Source organism: Elephantulus edwardii, unplaced genomic scaffold, assembly GCF_000299155.1.
Source record: "Elephantulus edwardii isolate Elephantulus edwardi_28Jun2011 unplaced genomic scaffold, EleEdw1.0 scaffold00022, whole genome shotgun sequence".
Taxonomy (NCBI): Eukaryota; Metazoa; Chordata; class Mammalia; order Macroscelidea; family Macroscelididae; genus Elephantulus; species Elephantulus edwardii.
The window spans coordinates 14,820,417-14,842,789 of NW_006399772.1; the positions used below are offsets into that span (position 1 = coordinate 14,820,417).

Genomic DNA, 22,373 nt, shown 5'->3' on the forward strand with positions numbered 1-22,373 from the left:
CTCTCCTCACCCACCACTTTTACTTAAAAGGGAGCAAGTCTGTCACTGTAGGGACCATCTCTCCAAGTACATTTACCTGTCAGTGAAGCAACCACCTTCGCTTAGAGTGAGTCAACAGTGCCAGCATGCATGTCAATACCGGGCAGAGGGGAGGAGAGGAGCAAGAACGTGTGCACGCTGACTATTCAGGTGAAAACCTTGGACGGAACAGTCCACTGAGACCTCGTTGAGTGAGTGAGTGAACCCGTCAGCAGTCTAAACTTACTTACAGGGTGTAGAACTTACAGGAGTGAGGTCTTTTCAAACAGAGCGTGTATCAGACTTGCACCTTGCTTTTGGAATTGTTTATTTTTCTGTGATAATGACCCGAGGATCCCTTTAAAAGAGAGATAGCTACGTGTCTATTTTGCTGATACACTCAAGTTTCTCTTCCATCGTTAGTTACTAAAAGAATGTTGACTTGACAGGAAAAAAAACAAACAAAACAACACAGTCATATGTTAAAGTGACATTCTGTCAGGAATAATAATATAAAGGTATATCCACGACAAGGTATACTTTATTTCTTCCACATACTTTAAACTCAAAATGCCATAGACTTTGGACAGTTGTATGATTGAAATTGGAATGTCAGCTAAATTAATACTACTTCTTCCTTCTATCACCAATATTTATAATGGTGCTTCCAAAGCCTGTGTCCTCGGTGCCTGAGGAAGAGGTTCTGATGGTGCAGTGGTAAAACACTCAACTGTTCACCACTAAATAGGCCAGTAGTTTGGACCCACCAGACAGTCTTTAGGATGAAGATGTGGCAGTTCATTTCCATAAAGATTAAAGCCTTGAAATCCCAATAATGAGCATTACTCAGCCCTGAAGAATCACCGAGAGTCAGAATCAACTCATGGGCATTGAGTTTAGGGATTCTAACTTCATTTGATTTGATGGACATTGAACAATATCATTTCTTTTTAAGGAGCCCTTATGGCACAGCACATAGTGATATCAGGCCATAAAGCAAAAGTTCAGTAGTTCAAATCTACCAATTACTCAGCAGGAGAGGGGTGGAGAGTCTCCTATAAAGATATATTGCTTTGGAAACCCAATGGAGGGGCTCTATGAATTGGAACCGATTTCTCAGCACTGTACTTGTGTTTGTACTCTCTCATGTCACTAGTAGGGGGATCCATCATCATTACAAGGTTGAGAGGTCCCCCCCCTAATTACTAATTGTGTATGAACAGGAAAAAATACAGCACTCAAAATGCATAAACAGGGACAATTTGATGTGAAAAACTGTGCAAGCATATTTCACATGTTTAATAAAATTTCAAAATATGAGATTTATCAGTCTGTCTAATAATTGGGACAGCTAATTATAAGGGACAGTCAAAACAGTGATAAAGTCATCAAAAACATATTAAAATAACTAAACTCCAGGCACATTATTTCTACGTGTAATAGTTATAATTAGTTAATAGATATTAACTTCAGTATTTTTCTTCCTGTCTTCTAATTCTCCTTTTTTTTTCTTTTCCCTTTTATGACATTTAGCATCATGTTGCCATTCCTGCAAGTACTGAACAAGTATGGGATTTGACTATTATCCTCCTAAATAAATGAATTACTCAGTCTTCTGGGACCATCTATACATACGTCATCTTCACAAAAGCTATCAATATTGTATCACCAAGAAGATAGTGACCGGCTTTCCTCCAATATGCATGAACTTTTTGGACAATGCACTTGGGGCACTGACACTTATTTCCATGAAGACAAACTCTGTGGTTCCATGGCATTTATCATTCGACACATGCAAGTGCTTTCCTAATCCATCAGATCTTTCGGAACTCACTAGCAGTGACTGTGGAATCCTCAAGGGCCCGTTACATTTTTGAAGAAGGAAGCTAAGATGAAGGACACACCACTCCAAATCCATGTGCTGCTTGGCCTAGCCTTCACGACGTTAGTACAAGCTGTTGATAAAAGAGTGGATTGCCCACAGTTATGTACGTGTGAAATCAGACCTTGGTTTACACCCAGGTCCCTTTACATGGAGGCCTCGACCGTGGATTGTAATGACTTAGGTCTTTTAAAATTCCCAGCCAAATTGCCTGCTGACACACAGATTCTCCTCCTACAGACTAACAATATTGCAAAAATTGAATATTCCATAGACTTTCCGGTAAACCTTACTGGTCTGGACTTATCGCAAAACAATTTTTCCTCAGTCACTCATATTAACGTAAAAAAGATGCCACAGCTTCTTTCCGTGTACCTAGAAGAGAACAAGCTGACGGAGCTGCCTGAAAAATGTCTGTCTGGGTTGAGCAATTTACAAGAGCTCTATATTAATCACAACCTGCTTTCTACCATTTCACCTGGAGCTTTTATTGGCCTCCATAATCTTCTTCGACTTCATCTCAATTCAAATAGATTGCAGATGATCAGCAGCGAGTGGTTCGACGCACTGCCCAATTTGGAGATCCTGATGATTGGGGACAATCCAATCATCCGAATCAAAGACATGAACTTTAAGCCGCTTATCAACCTTCGCAGCCTGGTGATAGCTGGCATCAACCTTACGGAAATACCAGATAATGCCTTGGTGGGGCTGGAAAACTTGGAGAGCATCTCTTTTTACGACAACCGGCTTATGAAAGTACCCCATGTTGCGCTTCAAAAAGTTATCAACCTCAAATTTCTGGATCTAAATAAAAATCCCATCCACAGGATACGGAGAGGTGATTTCAGCAATATGCTCCATTTGAAGGAACTAGGGATAAATAACATGCCTGACCTGATTTCCATCGACAGCCTGGCAGTGGATAACCTGCCCGATTTAAGGAAAATCGAGGCCACTAACAACCCCAGATTGTCTTACATCCATCCAAATGCATTTTTCAGACTGCCCAAGCTCGAGTCTCTCATGCTTAACAGCAACGCCCTCAGTGCCCTGTACCAGGGGACCGTCGAGTCTCTGCCCAACCTCAAGGAAATCAGCATCCATGGCAATCCCATCCGCTGTGACTGTGTCATACGCTGGATTAACATGAACAAAACCAACATTCGGTTCATGGAGCCGGACTCCCTGTTCTGTGTGGACCCCCCTGAGTTCCAGGGTCAGAATGTTCGACAAGTGCATTTCCGGGAAATGATGGAAATCTGCCTCCCTCTCATAGCTCCCGAGAGCTTCCCCCCCACGATGGATCTAGAAGCTGGGAGCTACATCTCCTTACACTGCAGGGCCACGGCAGAGCCCCAGCCTGAAATCTACTGGATCACACCGTCTGGCCAAAAACTCCTGCCTAACACTCTGACAGATAAGTTTTATGTCCATGCTGAAGGCACTTTAGAGATAAGCGGGATCACCTCCAAAGAGGGGGGATTATACACTTGTATAGCAACCAATCTGGTTGGTGCTGACTTGAAGTCTATAATGATCAAAGTGGATGGTTCTTTCCCCCAGGATAAAAATGGGTCTTTGAACATTAAAATAAAAGACGTTCAGGCCAATTCTGTTCTGGTGGCTTGGAAAGCAAGTTCTAAAATTCTCAAATCCAGTGTGAAGTGGACAGCCTTTGTCAAGTCTGAAAACTCTCATGCTGCCCAAAGTGCTCGGATCCCATCTGATGTCAAGCTGTATAATCTTACTCGTCTGAATCCATCAACTGAGTACAGAATTTGCATTGACATTCCAACCATCTACCAGAAAAGCAGGAAACAATGTGTCAACGTCACCACCAGAGGTTTGGACCTCGAAAACAAGAAGTCAGAGAAGAGCACCACTGCAGCATTCATCGCCTGCCTGTGTGGCTTCCTGGGGATTATTGGTGTGATATGTCTTGTCAACTGGGCCATTCAAGATATCAGTAGTGAGGATGGAAGTATCTATATGACAAATTATTTACAGAAACCAACCTTGGCATTCAGCGAGTTCTACCCTCCTCTAATCAACCTCTGGGATGCAGGCAAAGAAAAAACTTCCGCACTGGAAGTAAAAGCAACTGTTATAGGCGTGCCAACAAATCTATCCTAAGATCCAGCGACATCTGCTTCCAAGGAAAGCTCAAGATGGTAGTTCTAAGTTAAAAGCAAAGACCTGTGATGTTCTAAAATGAAGGGGCCGCTTCACCAGTGCTGCTCCTGTTCAATGCAAAGTATGTGTAAGTTCAGTATTTTAATCAATCGACTTCAAAGGGTACTGTGGCAACCAAATACAAGAACTTCATTTTCTAGAACTTTCATGTAACTTTTATGTCTGGAATACAGTTAAAGTGGACGAGAAGCATTTCTGTATTTTTTTTAAGTATGTAAGAGTAGTTGAACTGAGCAATACCTCCTCCTGTGTTGTATTACACATATTAGCCACGAGTTTTTGCAGTGACCACATAAACTTGAATTGACACGTGGTGTAATCAAATGGACAAATTCTGTAGAGTAGACACAGTGAGTATGTGGAACTCTTTTATAAAGAAAAAATACATTTTGGATTAAAATCAATTGCTTTTGTCTTGTTTTTGTTTCTAAATAAAGAACACTTTCTGGGAAACATCATCTGACCAGGTATCATTTAAATGACACCGTTTTTAAAAAGTTTTTTGTAATAAAGTTTGCCATACTAAGACTGAGACACTTATTGGGTTTTGTTATCTACACCTCTGGAATGCTCAACAAATAGGTTTTAGAAAGCACTGTATGAATATTAAATGTGAATAATATTGCACTTAACCTTTTACTGGCTGAACGAAAACTTTAGGAGATTGATTATACATTTATATAAAGATCTTCCCTTAACAAGCAGGTTTTGGAGGACTTTTCATTATCAGGTTCAGATAACACAAATTTCACATCTAAGCAACTGAAACCGTTACCTTAATAATTAAGAGTTGCTCAGTTTCAAGATTACTTGATTTGTAGAAAATATTCCCCAGTATCTGTAGGATCCACAATCTAGGGATAATTTTTAAATCCTTCTGTGATGCTAAATATTTAATGAGTTTCACTATAACAATAAATAAGTAGCTTAAGACTTTGCTTTGTTGGAAATATAGCAAGAAAATCCAACCCTACTCAAAAGTCTGACTTCAGAATTTAATTTTAAAATATATTGGATCAATAGTAAGAAAACGTCACCAGGTTCAACTTTTGGTGCTACCTTTTTTATACTATATCACTTTAATATAAAAATGATATAAATCTGATATTTCCAGAATTCAATAGAAATTAAGGCAACAGTTTTATAAACTAAAGGAAAAATGTTTTTATGATTTAGTTAGCATAAGTCAGTAGAAATTATTTACTTGCTGAAACAACTGGGATTCATTGCACTTAACTGAAATAACAATAATATTATTTTTAAAAGTATTATATATTAATATTACTATTATTTAAAAGTATTGAGTGAATTAAGAACTACAGCTTAAAACAAATGAGACAGCGGGAATAACAAATCAATATTATTAGTATATATTTATTTTTATATATATTTTAGAGTATATTTATATAATAAATATAAAGCCATCATTGGGAAAACAAGACTATGATCTTTAGGTATTCTGCTGTACTTACAAACATATGCCTAACGTCTTAACATGAATGCACTTTATTGAAAAAGAAATCTTCTGAAATAGTAAAAAAAATCATATAAAATAATCAGCCATCATTTTTAAAAGCAGATTACTTTGTTCTACAAAAACTATAAGGTTTCCCTGTTAATTGCTCCTGCGCCAGTTTATAATCAAGTATTTAGCTTTTCTGACAGCTTATTGCATTCGTGTCTGACTTGTAAATATTTCCATTACTTTCATTATACTCATTTATCTCTTACTATAGAGAATCTGCTTTTTTATAACGTCCGTTTTTAAGTAAACTTTAGCTATTTATGACAATATTTATGCAATAGTTGTTATGAACTCTGTAAAACAAAAGGGCATATTGTGTTAATTTTAACACACTTAAAATACAGAACTTGCTAATTCAATATGTTTCCTGAACACAAATTTTACAACCTGATAAATCACTATCGCACAAAAGCTGACATTAGAATTTATCAGCAAGACATGCTCATACTTCATGAGAAGGTTCAGCACAATGGACAGAGCTTTTTAAAGCAAGGCTATTTGTCAAAAATATAGGAGTTGAAATATGCCCTATTATGATACAGGTATTGTATAGGTCAGCAAGAACTTACTATGGTACCTCATCTGTGTTTCTTTTCAACCCATCTGCATGAAAACTACTACAAATAAGTCTTAAGTCTAAGAATCCCAGTTTAAGCTATATATGTCTTACAAAAATGATGATTTGAGCACTCTGAATAGACATCTAACAGTGAACATTGAATGAAGCAATTTTGCTACATTCAAATAAATAAGATATTCAGAGCAAATAATTATACTTATTTTTAATCAAAATGCCACTGAGAGAGAAAATCCATGTTTCCATAATAGAGTCACAATTCATATTCCGTTACCTCCTAAACCTTATCGAAAAAGAAAACTAAGCATTTGTTAAAGAACTCAAAACTTAAAAGTTACAATTATGCAATGCTTCATAGATATGCTTGTTATAGGACTTCACTCCTAACAAATCAAATTCTAAAATCTATACCTCTATGACTATAACAAAGTCATTTCTATGTTTGTGTTATGTTGCATCAAATTGGAACCCATAGTCAACTCACCAGCAGGTTTTCAGAGGCAGCTTAATCACACAAGAGGAGACTGCTCTTACAGAGCAGCTGGTGGATTTGAACCAAGTGCCTTAGGGTTGGAAGTATAACTCCTCATCAGTAGGCTACCATAGCTTACTCCTCATTCAGGAAAAAAAAAGCAATTTCAAAAATGGCTTTAAAAGAATTCTATTTTCTTTTCATTTATAACACAAAATTCCAATTTTCTGAAAACACAAATTCTCAACAAGTACCACAACAAATGCATACAAACACATGCAACAAACTCCAAACTTCTATAAAGTCAAGCAGCTCGATACCATTCATCACCTCATACTGAAGAGATCTGTGGCATATGTATCACAATACACTTCATCAGAGTCACACAGTTTTGAGATGTTTATTTCAGTTCTCAAATTTTCATTCTGAGTGAAAAAGAAAACAATAAAATGTCCCTATATCTTTTACACATGTCAGGGAAAAACTCAGAATGTATAAGTAACTATGAAGGGATAGTTTGAGTTTCCCCCTAAAGCTAAATTTCTAGGAAAAGAGGTGAGGGGAGATGGGGAAGAAGAAGAATAGTAATGTGAAAGCATTCTTTTTGAAACACTCTCATTATTTTCATTTTTCAAGGCAAATTATGGTAACAGGTAAATCTCTTTGTCAAGGCCATGACTGCCAAGAATATGGTACCTTACCACAACTACAGTATGAAAGGTTCATTTGGGGCTGAAATGAAGGGGGAAAGACTAAAATGATTCTTTTCTTCAACACTAAGTATGGGATTCTTTTCCGCTCAAGTACTTTGTTGAGAGTATGTTTTAAGTAATGGAAAACATTTTTTATTAAATGAAAAAGAAATCGTTGGGAGGAAAACAGCTTTGGAAACTGTTGTAACATTCTCAGAGGTGACCCTCCAGAGGGTTCTCAGAGGCTGTAAATCACATGGGAGGTTGCCCATCACTCTCTTGTGGAGCAAACAGTGGGTTTGAAACATATGCTCTTGTGTTGGCAGTGCAGTTCCTTACCACAAGGCCACCAAAGCTTCCTAGTAATACAGGAAGTTCATTCATTCAGATGCACATAAACATACAGGTCTTCATCTGATGAGGGAGATCTGATTAAATTGAAATAGTAGGTCTCTACTAAATCCTGGAAGAAAAAATAAAAGGTGGCTGCTGTTTGCCCCATTGGCCACAAAACACCCCACTTGTAAAATAAAATTTTTTACAAAATTAATAGCATTGCTAATTGGTTATAGCATGAGAGCACTGCAGCTTTGTGCTGGAATTACACAGTAATATCTAGAATAAAAATATTATAATCACTATCACAGAGTTCTAGAAAAAGAAAGACATTTACTTGGGTGTGTCAACATAAGAGTGCTGCTTTAATGTGTTTATAATAAATATGAAGTCCCCCTCAAAGGGGAACACTACTTTCCTTTAAATCATTACTCAGAAGAGAAAAAAAACAACAAACCAAAACACTAATTATACACAGGAATGACAAAATCACAGTAAATATTAGTTATCATAATCCAGATATACAAATCTAACTGATTCTCAAAATACGAGCTTTAAAGAATGTATCATTACAATACAAGATGTTTGGAAAACCTGGTTTAAGAATGTAATTAATGATAAACTCACAGATGCTCATGGTTTGACTAGGAAGCATTCAGTATTCTCAGTTGAAAAGCTAATATATGGTAAGGAAGGTAGTTGTTTTTCCTATTCTGCCTTAAAACAGTCAAGCTCATAAAGCCCATAACCCATCCAGGTATGATGTCCTTCTCCAAGGACTGGTCCTTCCTGGCAAAATGATCAAATTATGTGGGACAGAGCTTTAAAATCGTTGCCTCCTCAGAGCAACTTGGCTTCTCCCTCTACAGGACAGACTTGTTTGTTTCTTGGGAGTCCACAGTATGTTCAATACTCTTCTCCAGCGCCACAACCCAACAGTATCAATTCTTTTTTCTATCATGCTTATATATATAAATTAAAAATTGTTTTACTGTAGCCAACAGCATAGTAAACAAAGCATACCAAAAATTATTATAGCTGACTTTAGGAAATCTTCCAGAAAAATGAACTATAATGGTATTTTGCAAACCTCTCAATGCTTTGTATGCTTATATTTATGTTTTCTAACTCTAATATATCTTCAAGAAACTAGCAGCTTTTTGTGATCACTGTAAGGAAAAGCCAGCTTCTTGTTAAAACATATGGTTCAGGGTCTAAAGGTATTGATTCAAAATCCAATTGTGATATCCATTTGTAATGTTTACCAGCACCTGGAATAAATAATGGCATAAGCTTGGAACAAAAATCGACCCTCCTAATCCTTGCATGGAGAGAATAAAGTATAAAAAAAGAATCTCATTGTTTCAGTGGCACCAGATTCAAGGCTGGTACAAACAAAAGAATTTTTAAAACCTCAAAAGTAGTATCAAGGGTCAAAAGTAATATTCAGTGGTCAAACACACTGAAAGAGTTCTTCAAAATAATACTATATAAAATTTAAATTCATCATCATAACTGGTACTAAAGTAAAATATACTGTTGGAAACGTCCTTTTACAGTGGAAGCATCTCTTCAACAATAAAATAAGGACTAAGGTCCCAATTACAACATGCCAGGGTGTTAAAGTCACAATTTTTAAGGCTTCTGGGCTTACTTTTCCTATTTTCTACTTATTTGATATTTCAATATATAATTGTTTTCAATATGTAATTTGATATTAAGTTAGTTAGACTTTCCCTACTTAAAAATACACTGTCCTATAATCATGTGATACTAGTAATCCAACTTGTATGAATGGGTATAAAAATACCAATAACAAAGTATTTCCATTAATATGGCAGTATGTTACATGGTACAAAAGTGAAGCATTCCTTTCTTTCTACTAACAAAATCCTTATCCGTACACATAACTTGGTATTAATGGATGCACTGTAAAACTGAAGCATGTGATGCTACGGAGAGTTGGTATTAATTTGAATAGATAATATCACAGCCCAGACTTGGCCCTTAAAGGGCAATGTGATGCCTGAGATAATTTCCTGAAGCAGAGCATGTATAGACATGTTCACAATTTTAAAGGGAGCTTATTATTATTTTGAATAAACACACAACTATATTTATTAGAAAAGCAAAGCAAAAACTGAAAAAGAAGAAGGGTGGCAGGCAAGTAACATTTATCTAATGTTAAAGATGTGCAGTGGTAACAATCTGTTTGGGTCTCAGGGAACACTTTCAAATCTTGCATTTCCATTCCCCCACAGAACCAGTCAAGAAAATGCAGTGATCAAACATTTCTCAAGGTTAAGGCTTTTCAGCTTTTATCCTACCTCAGTCTGATAAATATTGATTATCATCCAAGTCTAGATTTCTTTTAACTAGGCAGAACAGACTGACAAAGTTTAAATTACAAGTAGCCAGCACTATAGTTTTAAATTAGGAATCTTTGCTTTCATTTAGAATATATGAACTTTTACATGAATAAGGCAGGAACAGTTATAATGAAAATTCCCTGGATGAGTGAGTTATTTTAAAGGATAAGTGATGGTGCTTTAAGTGTGATTTAAAAGTATGTCTCGCGTCTACCACGCTTAGAAAGAAATCTTCCAGGTAAGTCTGGGATATTCCTTAAAGCAGTGAACAGTGTCAGCAGCCTCATAATAGTTGCCTTTTCTTTTGTAAGTGACAGATTTTCAGATTAGTGATAACAGTATTTTTAAATAAATCATTGCTTCCATTAACTGACCGCTCATTAAAAATGATCAACATTCTTTTCCCAACCGTAGCTCATGTTTGTGTCCCCGGTGTTGCCTTCCAAAGCCAGTAGATACCAGTGGGGATGGAGGAGAGAGGACATATTTGAGACCCACTTACACACTATCTTTTGGCATTGTCTATTTCAAATTCTGTAATTTATGTACTTCAGCTTGAAATAAATAAACAAATCTTTAAAAAAAACAAACAAACCCCAAAAAATTAAAAAATGGAAAGGAGATGAAATAGGCATTTCCAGTCTTATCACATGCCAAGAATATACGAGCTGCTCTCTTGTAGGGTGTGCTTGCATGAACACTCATTCACCTCCTTTCAGCCTGTGTGTGTATATGCATTCACATCCGCATATATAAAAGTATATACATCACTCTCAGTCCCATGAGCTATAAATGACTGACACATAGCGGACCTGCCATAGGGTTCTTGAGGCTTTAATTCACCTGGGACCTGTCTCTCACAGAATGGCTGGTGGATTCGCAGAGTCAGAGAGGTGCGGCCTTTGGATTAACAGCACATTTTAGGCCACCAGAAAAATTACCTGCGTAAACACATGTAATTATCACTTCCATTAAATTATCACAATCTCCATTAAATCTCTGTGCTTAGATTCTACTTTTACAGATAAATACCTGAGTACCAAAAATAACATCATTTGCTTTCCTGAGATAACAAGAATAATAATTTACAGGCAAGGAAACAAAAAAATACACACCATACAATATAATAACATTCAGGTGCTTTATAAGCACAGCGTATACTAGAAACAATAAGAGGCTGTCCATCTAGAGGATATCAGATGCATTAACTGTGTTTATTTTCTTTAATCTGTTCCTATTACTATAGTCTTTGTAATGTTCCTTCTCAATTGTATATCAAAAATGAGTAATAAAATATGCCTATTTGTTGACCTCTCCATCACTATTTGGCTGACACAGAACACCAGTCGGTTTATCAAAAGAGAAAATCTATGCATGTTCCTGTTATTAAAACTAGAAAAAGAAACATATTCACTAAGCAGCTACTAGGTGCAAAGCACTTTCAAAAGACTTTTTTGTAATTGTATCTATGTGTCCATTTCACAGCCTCAATGTTTACATTCCTCTCTTTCTCTTTCTCTTCAGGGGAATGTACAACATGAACAACAATCTGGTTAAAGGCACATCCTGCATAGAGACGCAAAAGGTTCCCTCAGCTTTGTGAATACTGCCTTCTTAGGCAGTGGGAGGCCAGGAACCCCTGTACTCTGAGCTAACTTTCCTGGACTGGCGTGCAGCCTCTTATAAAGATTTTAAGGAATTCCAATTCATAAATTGGAAAATGTATTTCTAGGTCAGTAAGATTACTTACTAATGTTTAGATGATGTTGATTATTTGACAAAAATGGAATAGAAAAAAAATCTAAATAGAAACTTACACCATTCCATTTTTACATATAATTGAATCCTTCCAGTGCCCCTGTTCATATAGGAAGTTAATCAACGACATTTTTCAGCAGAAGAAACAAGGTAGTGTTGTTGTTGTTGCTGAGTGTCATTAAGCCCACTCTGACTCAAAGCAACCTAATGAACAACAAATCTGAACCCCATCCTATCCTGTGCCATCCACACCATCTCTGACATACTCAAGCCCACTGTGACAGGCACTGTGTCAATCCATCTTGCTGTGGGGGTTCTTTAACAGAAAACACACACACAACACACACAAAAAAACCCAACTGAAACTCTTTATTCAAATAGTAGGAAGATTCTGCTGGATGAAAATGACATCCACAAGTACTTTTACCTGTAAAAAATGTTCTCAGTATTCAAGGAATCACAATTTTTGCCTTCAGATAGTTGAAACTTCATTACCGTCAGTCATGTGATCTTTCCATGAGTTCTCACCTTCTTTTTTTCTTTTTAAATTAATTTTCTGTACTGCCTAGCTACTTCTCAGCAGATGAGAGTTGAGAAACAATAGTAGCAATGTCTTTAAATAGGGAGACAGAGCTATTAGGACATACAGAACCATGGACTGTACTCATTTACTATTCATTTCTTGAGAAGCTACCTACTATGAACTGGGAACTACATTAGTTACTAGAGGGTAAACACAGACTATGGTAGAAAAAGTCTAACATCACACACCTTACTGTCAAAAGGCAGATACTAACAAAATATTTTGTCAGTAGAAATTCTGGAAAATTAAATTATAATAAATATAAAGACAGTTTACACATATTTGGGAGGTGATATTAGACTGAAACTCAACATCAAAAAGACAAAGATCCTTGCTATTGGTCCAATTAGCAGCACCATGATAGATAGAGAGGAGTTTGAGGTTGTCAACAATTATAGCTTGCTCAGCTCCACAATCAACACTCTTGGAGCCAGCAGCCAGAAAATAAAAAAGAATATTTAAAAACAAACAAACAAACAAAAAAACCACAAAAAGCCCTATTTGTATTGGGAAAATCTGCTGTCAGAGACCTCTCCAGTACACTGAAAAGCAATGATGTGAGACTGGAGACTAAGGGATGCCTGATCCAGGCCATGGTCTTCACAATTATTTGCCATGCATCAGAGAGCTGGACAATGACTAGGAAGATAGAAGAATTGATGTGTTCTAACTATGCTGCTGGAGAAGAGTCATGAACATACCAGGAACCTCCAAGAAAACAGCTAGGTCTGTCTTGGAGAGGGTGAAACAACTTTTCTCCTTGGAGGCTAGGATACTCATACTGTCTCACATACTTTGGGCATGTGGCCAGGAGGGACCAGTCCTCAGAGAAGCACATCATGCTTGGAAGGCTGGAGAGAGTGCAGGAGAGGAAGACCTCAGATAAGATGGACTGATATCGTAACTAGGGAAATGGGGGCTGGTGTCTTAGAGTCAGTGAGATTGGCTCAAGATAGATCAGGATTCAGAGCTGCAGTGACCCTAAGGTCACTATGGATTGCAGGTGACTTGAGCACATAACAACAACAACAACAACAGTAGTAGTATTCACAGAGTGTTCAAAAAAATCTCTCTTGTGGAATTAACAAAGGGTCAAACTGTCACTCTAGCTGTCCACTGTCTCCCTGAAAGGAGGTGTAAGTACCCTAGAAAGTTCCGTGCAGAAACTTCTGCATGCAAAGACCAAAATATCATCTAAAATTGTATTCTTGGGTCTTTGAATTTAAGACTGACCTGGTTTTACTTCTTAAGTCAATTGTATTTGTTTTTCAAAAGTTCCACAAATATATTACACTGTGGTTAAATAAGTGTATGAGTATAAAAAATAGATGCAGCAATAGATCTTGTGCTTTATTTCTCAGGACTATGTGTTGTACAATACCAGGCACAGTTCTAACTGTCTAACTAATTGGATCTCACAAGTGTCACTTTCTTCGAAGAATAGGGGGAAAAATTGCCCTCTATTATATGTTTCCAATTGGGATTTTGACCTCAAAATAACTGAAACTAGGAATGAGAGCATTTGGAGATGTACTGACCCACATAAGCTGGACAGGAACTGCAGCCATCCTGTAAGTTTCTCAGCATTACACTATGTGAAGAAGAAAAAGAAGTTCTTAAGATGAACTAATACAGTAGCATCTTAATATCTAGTACAAGAGGAGAGAAGGACACAGGCAACAATAATTCAAAAGTCTAAAGATACATTTCTAAAATTAGGATATATTTTATGATTAAATTTTCTAAAAAATATTGGTGAACTGTGACAGAAAAAGCATTAAATGATATTTTTTCAAATTTTTAATATATCTTATTATAAATATTGTAGAGATTTTTCTCCTGAAGCTAAAAGGAACATTCTAAATAGAAAATAAAATGGGCAAAAGCATATGCATCTTCTCATGATATTTTAAATGTTATAACTAGAGAACTTTCTAGATGTCCTGATGCTAGTTCCAAATTCAGTTGTGGGACCTGAATTCATGATCCAGTGTTTGCCTCATTTCACCACAGCAGTGATAATACACACAGGTCAGGAAGCTTTTCTACCTAATTGTATGGGGAAGACAATTTCAAAAGAGTACATAAGTATATTAGCAGGTAACTGTCAGAAATTTCAAGTTGGATTCAGAAAAGACAAGGACGAGAAAAAGGATGTCCTTTCTAATGTTACAAGAATTTTGGCTGAAAGCAGTGAATATGAGAAAGAGATTTACTTGAGTTTTACTATGTAAAGGCATTTAACTATAAGAATCATAAAACAATCTTCAAAAGACCTATGACTAGCATTGTGAAGAGTGGAGAGCAAAAACACTTAGCTGTATTTATGTGGAACCTGTACATAAAGTAGCAGCGCTTTGATCAAAATCTGGGGATAAAGTTGTTGTTGTTGTTGTTGTTGTGTGCCACTGAGTCACTTGAGACTCAGAGTGACCCTATGTACAAAAGACCTAATCCCTGCTCTGTCCCTTGCCAATCTTAATTGTCTCCGACATGCCTATCCCCATTATCCCAGTGACTGAATCAATTCATCTCACCCAGGGTCTTTCTCTCTTGAGCTGTTCCTCCACCCTCCCAAGCATGATGTCCATCTCCAGAAAATGATCCTGCCTTGCCACATGTCAAATGGAGCTTCAGAATCCTTGCCTCCAAGGAGCAACCTGGCTTCACGCTCTCCAGGAAGAACCTGTTTGTTCTGCTAGCAGTCCACGGTATATTCCTTACTCTTCTCCAGCACCAAATCTCAAAGTTAACAACTCTCCTTCTAGCATCCCTAGTCACTGTCCAGCTCTCTGATGCATAGCAAGTGATTACAAAGACCATGCCCTGTATCAGGCACACCTTAGTCTCTAGACTGACATTTTTGCTCCTCAGTACCTTGGAAAGGTCTCTGATAGCAGACTTTCCCAATGCAATTCATCTTTTAATATCCTGGCTGCTGGTACCAAGAGTGATTTAAAAATCTGGAAAGGTCCATGTGAGGGCTCCATCCTTTAGCCACACTTATTCAGGCTGTATACTGAGATGCTGGACTGCAGAAGAAGAATTAAGCAGCAGGTTTCTCGGAAAACTCATTAGCAACCTGTCATGTCCCAAGGACACACAACCTTGCTTGCTGAAAGTGAAAAGACTTCAAAGCATTTACCAATCAATACATTGTAAGATCAAAGACCATAATAACCTTCAGTAAGAACTGCACTTCAATAGAAAGAAAACACAACTCCTCACAACAGGACCAAAAGGCAAGATGAGATAAATGGAGAAAATATTGACTTTGTCAAACACTTCTCTTTTCTTGGATCCATAATCAATACACAAGGAAGCAACAGTCAAGATATCAAATGATGCAAAAAAATCAGACAATGAAAAAGGGACACAAAAGAAAAAACCAATTGATGCATATATTATGGTGAACAATAGTGAATATACTATAGAATACCAAGCAAATGTTGGAAGCTGTGTGACTCTGAGTCTCCTAAGAAGCTAAGCTAGTGAGAATTTAGTTCATATACTTCGGAAAATGTATTAGTGGGCACTAGTGTCTGGAGAAGAAGTTCCCACTTGGTATAAAGTCCAAAGTCAGCAAAAAAAGATGAGGACTCTAAATGAGAAGGGTTGACATAGTGGTGGCAGCACTGGACTCAATGATGACGACGCTGGCATACTACCAGGTATTGTTTTGTCCTGTTGTACAAGGAATTGTCCAGCAACAAAAGCTGTTAAGACAAAAGAGTTACTAAACCAACATAGCAATCAAGTCACTTTTATTTCCCTGATTAGAGAATCTCTGTCCAGCACAGGGCTTTACTGCTTCTGCCAACTCATTCTCAGACACCTGATCAGAATATAAGATACAGATATGTAAGCGGCGTGTACAAATGATTGTCTCATCCTTGTGGAAAAGAAAAAAAACTAACTAAAGCAATAAGGCATGTCCTACTCAGCTCTACTGATGCAAATAAATAAACAAAATTAAAAAAAAAAACAAAAACCCTGAACTCATTGCCATCTAATCAGAACCACTCACAGTCGAACCTCCAGAGGGCTTTTGGGAGGTTATGAATTGCACAGGAGGAGATTGCCTCCTATCTTTCTTCCTCAGAGCCCTGGAGGAATCCAACCAGCAGAGAGGAAAAACTTCTGAGTGCTGAGTACAACTCTCTCTGGATTATGCCATCAGAATTTCTCCACTGAAATTAGAAACATAAAATACCAGAACAACTATGATATCAATAGCTCTTCATTCTTGAATGAAAGTATCAGAATTATGAAAAGTCATAAAACTTTATTGAATACACATCTCTAAAGTACTTTTAAAGATAAAAGACATTTTCATATGTGTTATGTCTTGCATTTAAATAAATTATTATACCTACTCTGAGATAGCATAAAAATTATGCCAACCTATTTTGATGATTTATTGGTTATAAGGAAAGAGATGTCAAATAACATTTCCATCAGAGAATTCTCAAGTGCACTAAATCATCCCAGTGTCCCAAAGTGAGCACATCAAGCATTGGTGGGTGCTTCTTACAGCGGTCGTTCTTGCTTCTCAGTCTGTCAGTCCCACTGAACTGCCCAACACAGGTGACTTTGCTGGTATTTGAAATAATAGTGACAAAGCTGTCAGCATCATGGCACCATGCAAGTATCTCAGTATCACAAGCTGACTGACAAGTATTCTTTCCAAAGAGTAAACTATAACCAAGTAAGCATATCTAGACACAAAGTATAAAACAAGCAGCATCACAGCAACAGGCAAGTCACCACAGTATAGCGAATTAACACACAAGTGCTACATTCATAAAAGCAAGCTACAAAGCAATCAAGCATACAAATAGAGAACAAGTATACGAGCTGTGAGAAATAGAAAACAAACTGGGCTGATTGGTGACCAAGTTCCCTAGATGTGAGCCAGGCCACCTAAACCACCTCATTTTGTCTTGAGTATACTGAGGGTGTGTCAAGGGGTGGAGCACATAGCCGAGGGCAGATTTTTAGTTGAGCTCTCAGGAGTCTAGGCTAGTTTGCCTCGCTACATATAGTGTCTTTGACAGTCCAGTGGATGAGTTCAGGTAAGGTACTCACTCATTCTGAGACGGCCCATCATCAAAAGATCATTACTGCCATTGGGAGAGTTGTTTGAGTGTGGACAAATGTGGTCATAGAGTGTGTCAGGTAAAGGTGACCAGTAAGAAGGAAAGGACCCAGGCAGAGTATGTCCCCCCACTAATCTGGGAGCTGACTGCAGGTCTAATGTGATGCAGAGTCTGCAGGATCTAGGAAAAATGCTCATAGAGCTTCAGACTCCAGATATGAATGTGGTTCAGGGTACAGCCATGCCTGGGGTAGTGGAGAAGAAGGCAGGGAATACTTCTTCCCACCTAGTGTTCAGTAGGAAGGCTGGACAAGTCTGTCTTGAAGAAAGTGTAAACAAGTTGTTCCTTAGATGCAGAGATGGTGAAACTGTCTCTTATACATCAAGTATCCTGTCAGGAGGAAGGCTAGTCCTTGGAAAGAGACATCATCCTGGGAAAGGGACAGAGAAGGAAGGAAAAATTCACTACAACAGGTATTGACAGAGAGTATAACAATGGTTTTGAGCATGGTTTTCATGGGGTCGTTATGAGTCATAGTCAATTTGACAGTACATAATAACTCACAGCGGAAGCAAGCCTGGTGGTACACTGCATCACGTGTAAGACTACCAGCCAAAAGCTGGCAGCTTGAATCCACAGGAGAAGATGGATCGTCACCTCCCATGGAGATTCTTACCTTTGGAATCAGGTAGAGGGTCACCGGGAGTTGAAATCAACTTGACAGCAGTGGAGTTTGGGTTTTTGCTTCACAGTGCTTTTGGAATAATCAATTTTTAAAAAAAATATCTCTCTTAAGGAAAAGTCAACCTGGTGATATTTAACTACTCTGATTTCAGAAAGAAGTTTTAAATGAAATTCTCTCAAACATCTCCTTGGCTTGAAATTCCAAGCTAATCATCACAATGTCACAGTTGTTTAAAATAATTTATATGTTCTGGCATCATTTTATCTTAATATATTTCATTACAAAAGCCATGTGTGCTTATGATACAAAATGAAGAAAATATACAAAAGAGAACCTAAATTTTTCCCCTGTCTTCCATAAACAGGCTTACAAACACCTGTCATTCTACTCCAGAAAGTTTATATTATCCCTTCAATCTTAGTATATACGCCACTACGGTCTTCACTTTAAAAGTGATATCAGAGATTTTTAATCTCAAAATGGGAAAAACCCTTCAGTGCTAACCCTACTGACTTCTCATCTGGCCATAAATTCCCCTTGACTCTCCAATCTATGATATGTCAGTCTGTTATTTTCTTTTTTAAAAGGTCTCAGAGTTAAGTTTCCCTAATCCTCTTTCTTAAAATCTTTTCTTCCCTCTAATTTTTACACAGTTGTATTGCTAGCTTAGCAGTAAGGACTTGTTCTTCCAACCCAAAGGCACATGGTTCAAATCCACAAGATGAGGACTCTTCTCCATGCAATTTACTACCTCTGAAAACCGACAGGCAGGTCAGCTAGGAGTTGGTTCCAAGTCAGCAGTATATAACAAATAGCTATTTTCACAATCTCTGCCTTAAGGAGCAAAAAGAAATAAATATAAAAGGCATCACATAAGATTGCTCCAAGAGTCACTGATTATGCTATTCCAAATCTGCTGTCATGGACCTCTCCAGAGTGCTGGAGAGCAATGATGTCAATCTAGATACAAAGGTGCACCTAATCCAGGCCCTGGTTTTCTCCATTACTTGTTATGCTACACAAAGTTGGACAATGACCAAGGATGACACAAGAAGATAGATGCCTTTGAGTTGCGGTGCTGGAGAAAAGTCTTGAACATACTATGGACTGCCAAGAAAACAAATAGGTCTGACTGGGAGAGGATAAAACCAAGTCTCTCCTTGGAGGCTTGGATTTTGAAGCTCAGCCTCACTTATTTTGGGCACAAAGCCAGGGGACATCTGTCCACTACACCATGCAGCCTTCATTCTGAACTCCTGTCATGATAATAATACCTAATCTTGTATAGCTTTTAAGCAGGTCTCTCCCTCATCTGTTTCAATACAGTATATATTATTTATCCCTTCTTTTTTCAGACTCCCTTCAACTCTGAGGTCAGTCCCTTTTACAAAAGTGGCACTTTGCAATATTTGTCCTTTTGTGACGGAGATATTTCACTCAGCATAATATCCTCCAGGGTCACCCGTTTTGTGTATCTTTATGACAGGATATTGCCCATCTTCTTCCTACAGCCTGGCTGGTGGATTCCCCGTTTCCCTTTGGGTTAGCGTTCCAACATCTAGTGCATTGCAACACAGGTGAGAAAATTCAAGTTTAGAAAGGTTAAGTAATTAGCCAACATATAGCTAATGAGTAGATTTTATAGGCATGGTACACACAGCTAAATACTTGACTAAATACTTGCCACCAAAAATGTGGCAGACTGAGCTCACCCAGAAACATCTTGAAAGACAGGCCTCCTGACCTGCTTCTGAAAGGACATATTCTTGAAAAGCCTGTGGAGAACATTTCTACTCTTCACACGTGCGTGTACTCATGGGTGCAAGTAACCACATAACAACTCACAAGAACCACGGGTGACAGTGAATGGGAATGAATGATCTGTATCTAATACAAACTGGCAAGTTGGTATGCTATAAACCACTCTCAGTCTTGGGACTCAGTCCATGAACAGCTACCACTTCTTAGATAAACTGCACTCAACAGGTTCAGAGGTGGGTTTTTTGATAACTTAAGTCTGTAGGGACCTGTGTTGCTAAGGCGAAGGCTGCACACTCAGCAGTTCTAATCCACCAGCAGCTCAGGAGAAGACGGATGGGCCATCTCCTCCTATGCAACCGACAGCTTTGGAATGCCTGTGGAAGGTTAGCTATTAGACTGCTCCGAGTCGACGGCACTGGTTTTGTTGTTGTTGGTTTGGTTTTTCTGTTTGTTTGTTTTGGTTTTGTTTTGTTTTTTATTTCTGCAGTGAAATCTAACAGAAACTGGAAAGTGTAAAGGAAAAGAAGACCAAGCCCTTTCCACTGGCACCCGGCTCTCTGGAGACACCCTTACAGCCTCAAGGCTTTCATTCATACAAGAAATACAATCACGGCCACTAGGGAACTAATGAAGAGTATTTCTGGTGACCACAAGCCCTGGTGATTTTATTATTGAACTTAATACAGCAATCAACGCCCATCCGGAGTTACGAGGATGCTGGGGACTATTAGAACAGCTGAGTCATTTTCTTAGAAGAAATATTTGCCTTCTCAACTATTTAATTGTGTTACAAATTAAAACAGTTTATTGCAACATACAAATCTACAACTTATATTTCATACTTACACAAATATTCTATGCAATTTGTGCCGGTATTTTTTTTTCTTTTCCACTGTAATTCCTTTGTCAAACATTTGGCAAGACATGCTATTTTGTTTCATTTACTACTAAGGGGTCATGACCTTTTAAAACCCACTGGTAGAGCCCTAGTCAAAATGTGAGGCAAGAAATGGCTAAGAAATTACCATTTGTCTGTTCTTTTTCATTGTTATTAAGCCAAAACGTAATACTGTCTCGATTAACTCCAGGATAATAAGAGAGGGTAATGCAAACCATTTCTGTCAAGTATTTCGATGCGTAGTGACCATGAAGAACAGAGCAGAACTCCCCACAGATTTTTCCAGGCCTGTAATTTTTGCAGAGTTAAAAATTACTAATTCCCCCCCACACGCACACACACACACATAGCAGCTGATAGGTTTGAATCACTTACCTTCTGGATGGCAGCTAAGCTCTTAACAACTCCACCCTAGGGTTCCTTATTAAGAGAGGGTAGAAGTACAGGAAAGAAGGCAACAGTGGGGTAAGGCGCTGTGTGATAGGGTACCAGAAGCTGAACATCCTACATGTGCACTAAGTTTCAGAGAAGCTGAATAAGACAAGTTAGGATTATGACTCAGATTTCTTTGATTTAAAGTTCAAAAATGTTTCCCATGGGTTATAAAATGGCCACCAGGGATCTAGTTATTTATTATCTGTATAATGCATTTGCCTAAAACCTCAAGACTTTACAACTAACAAAGCGTAGGAAGGAAGTTTAAAATTATAGTTGGTTAGGAACTTTTCTCAGATCAACCCTGGATAACTAGGCAAAAGCATCCATTGTAGCTTCTTTGCTTTTCAGCTTCTCTGAAAAGAAGAGCAAACAGAAATACAGAAATCTAGGATTTTAAGTCCAGATAATTTGAATTTGTAAAAGTGTTTGGCTTTGTTGGGTCTAATATTGCAAAGGCACATGGCTTAGTTCTCCTTCTAGTGGCAACGGGGTTTAGATGGAAAGGTGGTCATAACTCCTGTACTTCAGTTCCTTTGATAGCATTTACAGTGTTCAAGCAAAATTACAAACAGAAACATAGTACAATTAACTTTCAAGGACTTATTCTGTACTCAATTAGCATGCTAAGAGACACGTAAATGAATGTTTTTACTAGCATTTACTTATGTGCTCATGATTAATCTTACCATTTTCTAATCATGGCAAACAAGGCATTAAAAGAGAATCAAAATTTCCCATCATGAAGAGCAAAACTTTGCACAAAATATGAGCCTATTTCTCCAGATACTTAGGAAGAGTGTTTATTTCTTCCTAAGCATTTATTTCACACTTTCAGACCACATTGCTCAAAGTAAGAAAAGGTAAAATGTAATCAAGTTTGATAAGCCAAGAAGCTGTGCAAACGATGGGGAAATATAATAATTTGATTTGAGGGGTAAAGATATTAAATTATCACCTCAGTGCTCTGAATGATAAAAGTGCAGCGTCAACACTAGTTCCGTTTTCTCTTCCATGTGGCATTTAGACAGCTTTACCCAAGAATGGAAATCAGGTTTAAATGTGTGTGTGTGTGTGTGTGTGTGTG

The 22,373-nt window shown here is 37.7% G+C and overlaps 2 protein-coding genes across 2 annotated transcripts in view; one reads left to right on the top strand and one right to left on the bottom strand.

The window, feature by feature from the left end:
- Positions 1-22,373, bottom strand: part of LOC102870738 (mitochondrial inner membrane protease subunit 2-like) — a 1,092,157-nt gene that overhangs the window by 592,112 nt on the left and 477,672 nt on the right. The gene's annotated exons all lie outside the window — the stretch shown is intronic.
- LRRN3 (leucine rich repeat neuronal 3) lies at positions 1,555-4,036 on the top strand. The gene has a single exon (XM_006882642.1). The coding sequence runs from the start codon at positions 1,910-1,912 to the stop codon at positions 4,034-4,036; it is 2,127 nt and encodes a 708-aa protein (XP_006882704.1). The 5' UTR covers positions 1,555-1,909.